At 38.3% G+C, this 12935-nt stretch overlaps 1 protein-coding gene across 1 annotated transcript; it reads left to right on the top strand.

Moving 5' to 3' along the window:
• Nucleotides 1-1786: 1786 nt before the first annotated feature.
• Nucleotides 1787-5899, top strand: LOC148586273 (uncharacterized). The gene is made up of 2 exons (XM_088515541.1): nt 1787-2130; nt 2347-5899. The coding sequence occupies exons 1-2, from the start codon at nt 1787-1789 to the stop codon at nt 5897-5899; spliced, it is 3897 nt and encodes a 1298-aa protein (XP_088371667.1).
• Nucleotides 5900-12935: the final 7036 nt, after the last annotated feature.

Genomic DNA, 12935 nt, shown 5'->3' with positions numbered 1-12935 from the left:
ATTTTGTGATCAATAGTTGAGTTATAATCCGAAAGCGGAAAATTTTCTCGCTAGGAATTCTCTCTAGGATTCGTAGAGGAGAAGGACAAGTTTCCCTAATCTTCTGGAGATTGAGGGAGTAGATCTGGTCTTTGAGGTTTTGCTGTCTGAAAATAATGGCGGAGGACCTTTCAAAACTTTGGCGCAAACTGACCCTCTCCGAGGAGGAAGATCTGGAAGTGGAGATTCAGCAAGAAGAAGTGCAAGTGCAGGCTAAGAGAGGACGGTCATGTGTCGTGGGCAAGTTGGTGGCGGATCGGATTGTGAGCAAGGAAACGATCAGAGCCTCACTTAGACGTTGGTGGAAACCGGTGGACTCCATGACATTTAAAGTGCTGGGGGAGAATCTGTTCATGATCGAGTTCGATAACAGCAGAGACAAAATCAGAGTTCTCGAGGGGAGGCCATGGGTATTCGAAGGAAACTTGTTTCTGGTCGAGGAATTTGATGGGCTTTCATCACCATTGCAATTAAAATTCGATAGGGCGTCCTTTTGGGTGCGGATGATAGGCCTTCCACTGGTCTGCATGGGAAGGGAGGTTGGGCGAAAGATTGGCGCATCAATTGGGGTGGTGGAAGAAGTGGATACGGATGGCGAAGGAGTAGGGTGGGGTGAATACTTGAGAGTTCGTGTCTCCATTGATTTGTCCAAGCCACTACTCAGAGGAAGGAAGTTGAAATTTCAGGGAACGGCTTCATTGATAGGTTTTCAATACGAAAAACTACCAAAATACTGTTTCCACTGTGGAGTTATTCAACATGGAAGGGAGGGATGCCAAAAACGTAGTACCCTGAGAAACCAAGACTCGAACATTGAATTTGGCCCATGGCTACGAGCTCCATCACCAACACGTAGAGGGGAAAGGAGTTACAAACCAGGGCATGTGGGGAAAGAAAGCTCAACACAAACAGAAGCCAATAAACGTCCAGACCAGGACAGGAGAAGTGCAAGGCCCGACGACCCTGGAGAGACGAGAGACTCCGACGAGTTTTTTCCGACCAGTCAATCGGCACAATACCAGAAAAGGAACAGCGGGCCTGATGGCGTTAATTCCGGCGGACGAACAGGAAAAATGAATGATAATGTTCAGCCAGGAAAGGAAAGGAAAGACACGCTCTATGGGGGGAGCGGTTCTCGAAGCCATTATGAAGATCAACGTGATACTCGTTCTCCACTGAAGGAAAGTTTTCCTTTAGGTGATACGAACGATCAGCGTGATACTCGCTTTCCACTGAAGGAAACTTTTCCTTTGGGCGATACTGAGAGTGAATCCACTGGACAGCGTGATTTACGGTCTCCACAAAAAAAGATTTTTCCGTTGGGAGATGGAGGGGGAAGTTTAAGTTCAAATTCTGCAGCAAACAACGTAGGTGCCCTGCATGAAAAAGTTGGACATGCTGGAACATCCAAGGTGGACCCAAATGGGCTTACTGGGAGTACGAAGGATGAAAGCCCAGGGGGGAAAAGCTATCCAGGCCCACTCATATCTGAAATAGCTAGAACAATCAGAGCAGCCCAAACTGAAAAAAGAAACCCGGATGCAGCGTTGGGTACGTGGAAAAGAAAATATGAAGACGGACCTGACACACATGCTTCAGAATACTCACCCTCGCAGGAAGTAAAGAAAAAGAGGGACACCAATGGAGATAAAAAGCTGGTGGAAAAAGGTAGGAAACATAGTGGTAAAACAGAAGATGCAACTGGATCGGGGATGGCGGTGGCTGCGATGCAGCTCCGCCGACCGCAATGAAACTTCTAAGTTGGAACTGCCGAGGGCTTGGGAACCCTCGAGCAGTCAAAGACCTGAGCCGCTTGGTGAAGGATAAGAAACCCACTATGGTTTTCCTCATGGAAACCAAGCTCCGTAATAATCGAATGGAAATGATTCGACAGAAATTGGGGTACTATGGCCTTTTTGTGGTGGATAGTATAGGGAGGAGAGGAGGTCTGGCTCTGCTTTGGAAAGAGGATATCTTCTTGGAGATTCAAAACTACAACCAGCATCATATAAATGCCGTGATACAAGAACATCAAAATTCCACTCCATGGAAGGTCACGGGCTTTTACGGACAACCGGAGGTGGCAAAACGGCATGAGTCTTGGAGTCTTCTGAAAATTCTGGCACACTTTCATCCCCAGCCATGGATATGCTTAGGTGATTTTAACGAAATTTTGTCCCCGGGGGAAAAATGGGGCGGAAGTGAAAAAATTCGAAGCCAAATGAGGGGTTTTCAATGTGCTTTGGAGGAGTGTGGGCTGACCGACTTGGGTTTTTGGGGCCCCAAGTACACTTGAACCAATTACAGGGAAGGAAGGGAGTTTATAAAAGAGCGGCTTGATAGGGGAGTGGCAAACCATGCATGGCGGGAGCTGTTTCCGGAGGCTGAGCTACACGTGGAATTTGCTATGGGTTCGGATCATCTCCCTATTTTACTGAGTCTAGACGGAAGCGGCAAAAGAAAAACTAGGGGCAACTTGTTTCGATATGTTGCAGGTTGGGCTCTGGAGGAGGGATACTTGGAAAGGATCGAGCAGGTTTGGAAGACTCCCACACATTTTATTGGAAAGTGGGACAGCCTGGGGGCCAAACTTCAGGGATGCAGGAAACTGTTTTTAAATTGGCAGCGTCAAAAGAAGGAACCCACAGACACTATAAATCGGCTTCAAACAAAACTATTGGAGCTACAGGGAAAGGAAGAATTGTCGGCCAATGATGAGGGGAAAAAACTCCAGCATGAGCTGAACATTCTATTAGAAAAGGAAGATATGTACTGGAGGCAGAGGGCGAAAGAGGTGTGGCTCAGGAAAGGAGACCGAAATACCAGATATTTCCATGAATGTGCTAACGCCAGGAGAAAATCAAATTTCATACGGAAAATCTCGGATGTTAGGGGCCAAGCTTGGGAGACACCGGACACTGTGGAGATGGCCTTTGTAAACTACTTTGCGGGGCTATTCAAAGCAGATCAGGCGGGTGATCTGGAGCCAAGCCTCCAATACCTCTCTGCAGGGATTTCGGCTGAAATGAATGTGGATTTACTGAAGGAGTTTACCAAAGATGAGGTTAGTGATGCACTTTTCCAAATAGCTCCCCAAAAAGCTCCGGGGCCGGACGGCTTCACTGCAGATTTTTTCCAAAAAAATTGGGCCATTGTAGGGGACGAGGTAAGCGATGCTATACTGGAAATTATTAACTCTGGAGTGGTGCCTTGCAATTTAAATTTTACTCACATTGCGCTTATCCCGAAAGTAAAGTCTCCCTCTAGTGTTGTGGAATTTCGCCCAATAAGTCTCTGCAATGTGATGTATAAACTGTTATCAAAGGTTCTCGCAAACCGTTTAAAAAAGGTTTTACCTTATGTCATTTCCCCAAACCAAAGCGCTTTCCTCCAGGGACGTTTGATCTCAGATAATGTCTTAGCAGCTTATGAAACTTTGCACACTATGAATTCCGGAATGCGGGGAAAGAAGGGATTCATGGCGGTGAAGCTAGACATGAGTAAAGCATATGATCGGGTGGAGTGGCGGTTCTTGGAAGCAGTTATGGTCCGTATGGGTTTTCATGCACGATGGATTCATCTTATCATGATGTGTGTCACTTCGGCACAATATTCGGTCCTAGTAAATGGGACACCATGTGGTCACATTGTACCATCAAGGGGAATTAGGCAAGGAGACCCGTTATCACCATACCTGTTCCTTCTTTGCGCTGAGGCACTTAGCTCTATGCTAACTCAAGCAAATAGCGATGGGCTTTTGACGGGGGTTCCCACTTCTAAACGGGGACCTCACATTAGTCATCTCTTTTTTGCCGATGATAGCCTATTGTTTTGTAGGGCTAACACCATCCAATGGAATCATTTGGCTAACATCTTGAAAATGTATGAGGCTGCTTCTGGGCAAAAGATGAACAACGACAAGACGGCTGTTTTCTTTAGTAAGAATACACCGATGGCGGATAAAAATCAGATTTTGGAAGTATTGGGGGTCCCCGATACCCAACGTTATGATACTTACTTGGGTTTACCGGCCCTTGTGGGTAAGTCAAGAACGGTGACGTTTAGAGGTATAGTCGAACGGGTAAGGAAGCGACTCCAAGATTGGAAACTTAAGTTCCTATCTCAAGTGGGGAAGGAAATCTTGTTGAAGGCGGTAATACAAGCCATACCTACCTATTGTATGAGCATATTTATGCTTCCAAAAGCCTTGTGCTCGGAGATTAATTCACTCATGCTAAGGTTTTGGTGGGGCCAAAAGGAGAATGATTCAAAGATAGCTTGGATGAGTTGGAGCAAAATAGGATTATCAAAAGGGTGTGGTGGCATGGGCTTCAGAGATTTCACGTGTTTCAACAAGGCTCTCTTAGCAAAACAGTGTTGGAGGATGTGGCAAATGCCGGATAGCTTCATTGCACGTATAATGAAAGCCAAATACTTCCCTAATTGTTCTATTTTGGAGGCGGCGCAAGGGAATAATCCGTCTTTTGCTTGGCGAAGTATACAAAAATCATGTGATCTTTTGCGAGAGGGGCTTATTTGGAGAATAGGCAATGGGACGAAAGTGCGAATTTGGCATGATCGGTGGCTGCCTACTCCTTCTACATACCGGATACAATCCCAACCTATTTTACTAACCCCAACAGCCACGGTTAGTGAATTGATTGATGGTGAGACAAAGAGGTGGAATCTTGGATTACTTGAGCAACTTTTTTCCCCGCCTGAGATAGCAAACATTATGTCCATACCCCTCTGCCGAACGGCCCAAGATGACATTCTAATATGGAGGGGTACGTCCAAGGGACTCTTTTCAGTGCGAAGTGCATATCACATGCAAAAGGAGATGGAGGAGGCTGCCAAAGCAGAATGTTCATCAAGGGGATCAACCAAGGAAATCTGGAGCAAGCTGTGGAAATTGCCCATACCCAATGCCGAGAAACACTTTTTATGGAGAGCCTGTCATGACATTCTTCCGACTAGATCAAATCTTTGTCGGAGGAGGATTATTGAGGATAAGAACTGCCCTATTTGTGGACTTGAAGAAGAAACAACTTTCCATATACTATGGCAATGCCCATCGGCAATGGATGTATGGAGTGAAGGCGGTCGGAAATTCCAGAAATGTTACTATCCAGGTCCACATTTCTTACAAGTAGTGGAAGGTATGTTCACTCATTGTGACCATGATGAATTACAGGTATTTGTAGGAGCTGCTCGACGCATTTGGATGAGACGAAATGAAGTTGTTCATGGTGGATCTTTTTCCCATCCCACAACGGTGATGCAGTATACCAAAGCAGCTATATCGGACTATCGCAATGCTCATGCAGCGGACTCTTTGGTTCGCCTGGAAGATAGGTCGAGTGGGTGGCCAGCCCTTCCACGAGGTTGGATCATGGCACATTGGGATGCTGCACTTAACCGGAGAATGGGCCGTATGGGACTGGGGATAGTCCTACGGGATAGTGAAGGGAATCTGTTAGTAGCAAAATGTCTCACTCTTCGGGGGTGTGCAGAACCAGCCGCTGCAGAAGCTTTGGGGATATTAGAAGCCATCCAATTGTGCTGTAATATAGGGTATGAAAAGATTCATTTTTTGGGTGATGCGAAGACGGTGATTGATGCAGTGAAATCAGGACTACAAGACTGGAGTAGAATCGGCCATTTGATTCATGATATTCGCACCTCTTTACAAGGAATAGCCCATTGGAACTTGACTTATGTTAACAGGGAAATGAATCGTCCAGCTCATGTATTAGCGAGAATGGGAGTGGAACACCTCATGGATAAGATGTGGACCTCAGATCCACCTAATTGTATTCAGAACCTCATTGCTCTTGAGCAATTGGGTTTGGCTCATTGATCTTAATAATATCTCGCAATTTCAGTTCAAAAAAAAAAACAAGCCTGGCAGGTTTAGCACTTTATTGCGTACGTAATTAAGTTTGTGCGTTAACTTTATCTGGCCACTCAAGAGATATGAATGAGAGAGAATTCTATAGCCGCTTAAATACACAAACCAATAGTTTTGCAGCGGTACTCAGTTGCGTACGTTAAGTTTGTAGCGTTAGCTCAAGCCAAGAGTTTTTAGCTTGTTAGAAATGTTAGGAATGTTAACAATACTCTTAATTAAGTGCATATTTTCTCACGTGCCACTAAATATTATTATTGGATTAAAAATTTAATAATGATTTATCTAGTTAGGTTCAGGTTTGGCTAAATTCAATGCACAACTCCTCGTAAGTATTTTGCTTTGTATTCACGTAAGTGTTTTAGAACCTATTTGAGATTGTGTTTGAGAAATAGAGTTTTTAAGTTAAACAGAGCTTTTGGGCAAAAGCTTCGTTTTTAAGCTTTTGGGCAAAAGCTTCGTTTTTAAGCTTTTGCCAAAAATGTTTTTTTGACAATTTTTAAGTTTTTTTAACTCTTAAAAGAGCTTTTCATATTTTACCAAACGAGTATTTTTTTCTTCAAATGAACTTTTTGAATGTTAAAAGCACTTCTAAGCTCCTCAAACACAATCTCAAACAGACTCTTAGTGTTGAATTGCAAGTGTTAAGTGAAAAAGAAAGTCTCTTTGGATGTTCCGTTAAGACGGGCAAGTGACGGGAATATTTTTAGTGCTCTTTGGAAATGTCGTTAGATGTTCCGTTAAGACGGACAAGTAAAGCGGGTGTTTCTTGTGCTCTCTGCGAGTCTTGTTGGATAGCATGTCTAGACGAAGACGTGACAGGAAGCTATTGTCTTCTCCGTTTGATGGTACTTTAAGATGACGATGTAATGAGAAGTTTCTGCTACTCCATTGGATGTTCCATTGGATGACCCTCATGACGTGAATGTTGAGTTTTACTCTTCACATCTTGATGCGAACTCATTTTCGTTAAGATGCTAAGTTTACAAAATATCAAATCTGTGATATTTTGTTCTTTTCGTCTTAACATGAATTGGGTCCTGTTAAGACACAAAAAATAATTCTACTTCGGTATCTATATTGGCCTCAATTACTATTCATTATAGGCTTTTAGAATTTTTTTTTTTCTCTCATCAAATAAGAAATGTTATAAATACTAAATTTTTTATTAATAGATAAATATCAAAATAATGTAAAACTTATTAATTAATATACGTAATATATTTTTTAATTAATTATTTTGTTCCTATCTAATGAACAAGATCTATTTCATTTTAGTACCATCTTTTGCTGTTTTTTTTTTTTACCCGATTTGTCACGTGAACTTGTCTCAGTTATTTGCTTTTTTCTTTTTGATTGAGTTTTAGTCAATCGGCAAAAAGATATGAGTAAGGAGAAAGATGATGTTTGTGGGCATCCTTCTGGTTGTCGTTTTAGCGGCTTCCTAATGGATTTGCCTGTTGGTTTTGTTTTGTATACCGTTTTATGCCGTCCTTCATAGAGGATTAGGTCATTTTTTTTATTTTTTTATTGACTAACTTCTTATGGTTTGTTTCTCTTGCATTGTAATAATTTTCAATGTTAGTTTGTCGTTGGGGAGTCACCCCCGTTTATTTGATCTCAGGTTACCTTTTCCCTATTTGCTTAAAAAAAAAAAAAAGAAAAAAAAAAAAGGGAGAAAGATGATGCATTAGAATAATCGCTGAAATCCCCAAAATCGAATTTAAAAACAATAATAGAGAAGATGGATTAGGATTGCTCAAATCCCCAAAATTCCATCCTAAAATAGTAAAATACAGTCGTCAACGGTTCTCTGTGATTCTACTGCTACAGCCTACAGTGATGCGTACAATCCAACTGGTTGTCATCCAAACACTCCCTGGTTCCCCATTCTGACATCTCTGCACTCACCTTCTGAGTTCTGGCACCTTCACATGTTGATTTTTTTCTTTTTTTTAAAAAAGTCATTACTATTCAATTAATAACGTTTTTTTTTTTTTCCCGAACTTTCATTAGAGTATTCCTATCAGTCTCACAAAATTTTACTCATTAAAATAATTAAAAGTATATTTTTAATTATTTTAACAACTCACTTTTTTAGAGCACCTGAATAGTCTCACTATTTTAACAATCCACTTTCACTATTCAATTTAAAATTTTAAGTATTATTTTTTAAAGATTTGTTTATTCTTTTTTTAAAATATTAAAGGAAGACAGAGAAACGAAAAGCAAAAAGAAAGAGAGAGAAATTAGTTGTTTAATCAATAAGTGAATGAATAGTAAATTTTTAAATTTGGTGAGTACTATTCACCTCACAATTTGTTTTTTTGGTTAAATTAGTGAGACTGAAAGGTGGACATTTAAGTTATTTTGGTTAAATTGCCTCACAAAAGTAACTAAAAAATGGTTTTGGTAAGGCTGCAAGGAGTGCTCTTAGAGACAATCTTCTTCTTCTTTCTTTCCTTCTTTTTTTTTCAAAAAAAAAAAAAAAAAAAGGTAGCTGCAAAGACTAATTGTGATTATCCTAACTATACCCAATCGTAGTAGCACGTACTCACTGAGAGCCGCACATGAGTAACCTAGACGGTGGGAAAGACAATGTCCCTCATAAATTATCACAAGATTGATAATGTACTCCCCAAGACTAGTAAAAAGACAAAAATAGCCCTAGATTTTTTCAATAACACAAAAATACTCTAATAAATTTGAAATTATATATATTTTTTTCTTTTTAAGAAAAAAACAAAATTTTTTAAATTTCCATACCCTAGTTTTTATTTTTTTTATTTTTTTTAAAATTAGTTTTTGTTTTATTTTGAATTTTTATTTTATTTTATTAAGGGTATTTTCATCATTGGGGGACATTGACAATTTTTGGTAGTTTGAGGGGAGACATTGTCTTAATTGAAAGTTTGGGGGGACATTGTTAATTGGGTAGAAATTTGACGGAGGTATGTGGACTTTACCTTTTTTTTTTTTTTTGCAATTTATTAATTTTTCATAAATTTGTAGAAGAGTTCATAAGTTATAGTGCTTACAAATTTAGCTTCTCATTATGTTACTATGAGTAATTCTAAAAGTCTTTCTTGTGTCCTTCTAAAAATGAGATGGATTTTTTTTTTTTTTTTTTTTTTTTGACATGTGTACATAAGGAAAATGAGGTGGCTTTTAAAATTATTATTTGATCAAAATTCAATAATGATCAATCACAAGCTCAATATTGATTTTAAAAGCCACATCAATATTGGATGGACACAAAACTACAACAAAAGTACTCATCACAATGCATCAATAAAATTAACTTTAATTTTACAAATTTTAAAAGGGAAAGTCCACATATTCCTCTCAAACTAGCACATAAGTGACAATATCTTCCCAAACTTTCAATTGTGACCATGTCTTCCCAAACTACCAAAACATTGTCAATGTCCTCCAATGATGAAACTACCCTTAGTAAAATTTTTAAAATATAAAATAAAACTTCTAGAAAAAACCTAAAAAACAAAAAAAAAAAAAAAACTCCAAAGGGTGGCCAAATTTTAAAATATAAAAAAAATAAATAAATAAATTCCTTTAGAAAAAAAAAATTAAAAAAAATCAATTTTTTATTTTATAATTTTTTTAAATAAAAACTTCCGTTTAAAAAAAGAAACAATAAAATTTTCGTTTTCTAAAACATAATTTTTTTTTAAAAAAACCTTTAATCGTTTTTTTTTAAATAATTTTTTTTTTATATTCTTCAAATTTATAGGGGTACTTTTGTCTTATTAAGTAATATAAATGAGCATTTTTATCTTTTTGATAATCTTGGAAAGGACATTGACAATGTTTTGATAGTTTATAGGGAACATTATTATAATTGAAAGTTTAAGTACTACATTGTCAATTGAGTGATAGTTTGAAGAGAGTACGTGAATTTTACCGAAATTAAATTTTTCCTACCTTAATGACATGTCCCATATATTAAGAAGGGGGAAGAAGAATTATTTTGTTCCAAGTATTTTTTTTTACAAGAAAAATTGGGTTTGACTAATCATTATGTTAGGAAGATAATGGTGTAATAATGATTTAGCAGCATTTCAGATATAGAAGTTCAGATTTTTACTCAGACGGGCATTTTTGAAATTCTAAGATTAAATGGAAAAAAGAAAAAAGACAAAAGGAAGAAGAAGAACCCATCCAGCCTCTTCCCCAATGATGAGGGCATGAGCAGTAGTCAACTACTCCGCCGGAGGGCCTGCTCGTCGGTCCCACCATTTTAATTGGCTTCACAGGTACGTCTATGCTTCCAAGATAAAAGGACCACCCTCTCACAAAACCTACCTTGCATCCTCCACCATTAATTCATGTAAATATATATATACCATTTTTTTTTTAAAATATATATATATATATATATATATATATACCATTTTCAGTACTGTACAAGGACAAATTGGACAATGCAATGCCCGTTCACTTCCAAAGGGGGTCTACTTAGGGCAATTAGCTATCTAAATAATTAATTATTAATGCAGTTGTCACGTTTGACTGTTTGGCACCCGAAACCTTGCAAAACAAGTGATAAGTGGTGGGGCACCGCACAAGACATGGGTGTGACACTATCTCCGATGCCTAAGCTAACTGCTTAGAATGATAAGTGGGAAATAGAGTAATGTTAGAAGTTTCTTTTGTGTTACTTTTCTATTTTTTTAATAATAATAATATGATTCTTAAAATTATTATTGAGCTTGTAATTGATTATTATTGGAGGGTGATTTTAAGGATTACATCATTCTTAAAGGAATATAAAAGTGACACAAGAATGACTTCTAGAATTACTCGCGAAAAATTTAAGGTAGACTATAGAAAAAGTGAGAAAAGATGTGTTACCTCAAGCTATGCTTGCTACCTACTCTTTATGGCCGTCCTCCTCTCCCTAGCGTCTGGTCTTTGGCCATAATTAGTGGGAGGGAGGATTCTCCTGGTACTCCTACTTTTAGGTGGGTTCTTTCATTTTGGAGGCTTTCTCTCACATGAAAATGATTCTCTCCATTTTAAATCTCTTCCATTTCTTTTAGTTAGTGTATTTAAAGGGTACTGTTGCCCAAAAATTTTAATCTCAAAAATATTTGGACAATTTTATCCTTCTAAATGCACTAACGGGAGGTAAAAGAAATTTGAAATGAAGGGATCCTTTTCCCCTCTCACGAGGTTGCTTCTCATATCAGGGGTATATCTCGTAATTACCTTTCTGGATAGGTGTGATATGCTTGAGTGGCCTTTATAGCTTTTTGCTTGTGCTCCGATATGTGGTTTTGTTGGGCCTTAGTGGCTAGCGACTCGCTGGGCCTCCATTTTCACTGAAAATCAATATAAACAGTAATGTGCGCGAGCTCACGTGACATTTAGCTATTTGGATAGGTAGTGGTACATCTCAAATATTTTTTTGGATAACTGGATTTCGGATAATCTCTCTTATAATAACCATCCAAATTGAAAGTAATTTAGATAGCTAATTTGAACAGACAAGACGAGTCACCCCCGACCTATAACTAGGGGATGGTGAAAATTCATTTTTAGTTATAATTCTAGCCAAAGATTAGAAAGAATAAGTGATTTGATTGGGAACGTCTAGAGCGTCTTCTCCGAGAGGAATATTAGTAGGGGCAGACCTACGTCCATGGTTAGGGGACGAGTGTCCGCTCAAAATTCTTTAAAACTCCTTCAAAAGTACTATTAAGTCTATTATTACTCTTCCTTTTATTTTACTTTTTGTTCATTCAAATTATTATTTTGCTCCCTCAAAGTTACTTTTTTTTTTTTTTGCTTATTATATTAGATTTATCCACTAGAGACAAGGCTGCACTTTTTTTATTTTTTATTTTTTGACATGTCCGCACAAGAGGAGGGAGGGGACAAGGCTGCACTTCTTATGCAACGTTGTTTTTTACTTATTATATTTGAATAAAACATGGAGTTTTTCACTTGAAAAGACTTGTGAGAAATGTAACTTCACAAACTGTTTGTTTATTTTATTTTTCTACAAATAATAGTAAAATGACTAGTTAAGGGAAAATCTTATTCTTCAATTTTTTCATCCCCCTCACTCAAACTTCCGGTTCTGCCCCTGAATATTAGGCTTATAAAAAGTTTTTTTGTTTTTTTGTTTTTTTTTTTAAAAAAAAACACATTTACGAAGTGATGTAATACAACATAATTGGGAATGAAAGAAATTTAAATTTTAAGAAACATAATCTTATTGTGCCACGTCACTTTGTAAAAAAAAATTGGGTTAAATACCTAATACCTCCATGGGGTTTGCCAACTTTATTTTTACCCTCCCTAAGGTTTCATTTTTATCACAGGAGGTCCCTGTGGTTTTGATAAATGACCAAGTTAGTCCATCCGTTAGTTGACCTAACGGAATTCCACGTGAATCAATCAGATGTTGACATGTGGACTTAATTTTTTTTTAAATTAAAAAAATGTTTTTTTTTTTTTTTAAAAAAAAAAGGAAAAAAAATTGAGGGTGGCTCTTAGCCATTCAAGCCACCCCCATCCGGCCAGATGGGGGTGGCCTGGCCACCCCCATGGCCAAAGGGGGTGGCCGAGCCACCCCCAAATGGCCAAGAGCCACCCCCAATTTTTTTTCCTTTTTTTTATTTAAAAAAAAATTAAGTAGGTGCCACATGTCAACATCTGATTGGTCCACGTGAAATTCCGTTAGGTCAACTAACGGATGAACTAACTTAGTCATTTATCAAAACCACAGGAACCTCCTGTGATAAAAATGAAACCCCAGGAGAGTAAAAATAAAGTTGGCAAATCCAGGGGGTATTAGGTATTTAACCCAAAAAAATTTAGTAAAAATTTTTGTAAACCTAGCATTTTTCCCTCTCTCATTAATTTTTTTCTCTCTTCAAGGCTTCAATCACAAAGCCAGAAGGCAATTTATCGTGGATTCTGTTCTTCGCTGTTTATTTATTCTTTTCTTTTTCTGGAGCCT

The sequence above is a fragment of the Corylus avellana genome, chromosome 4 (assembly GCF_965113065.1).
Source record: "Corylus avellana chromosome 4, dhCorAvel1.hap1.2, whole genome shotgun sequence".
NCBI classification, from domain to species: domain Eukaryota; kingdom Viridiplantae; phylum Streptophyta; class Magnoliopsida; order Fagales; family Betulaceae; genus Corylus; species Corylus avellana.
This window is presented reverse-complemented; position numbering and strand designations above follow the sequence as displayed.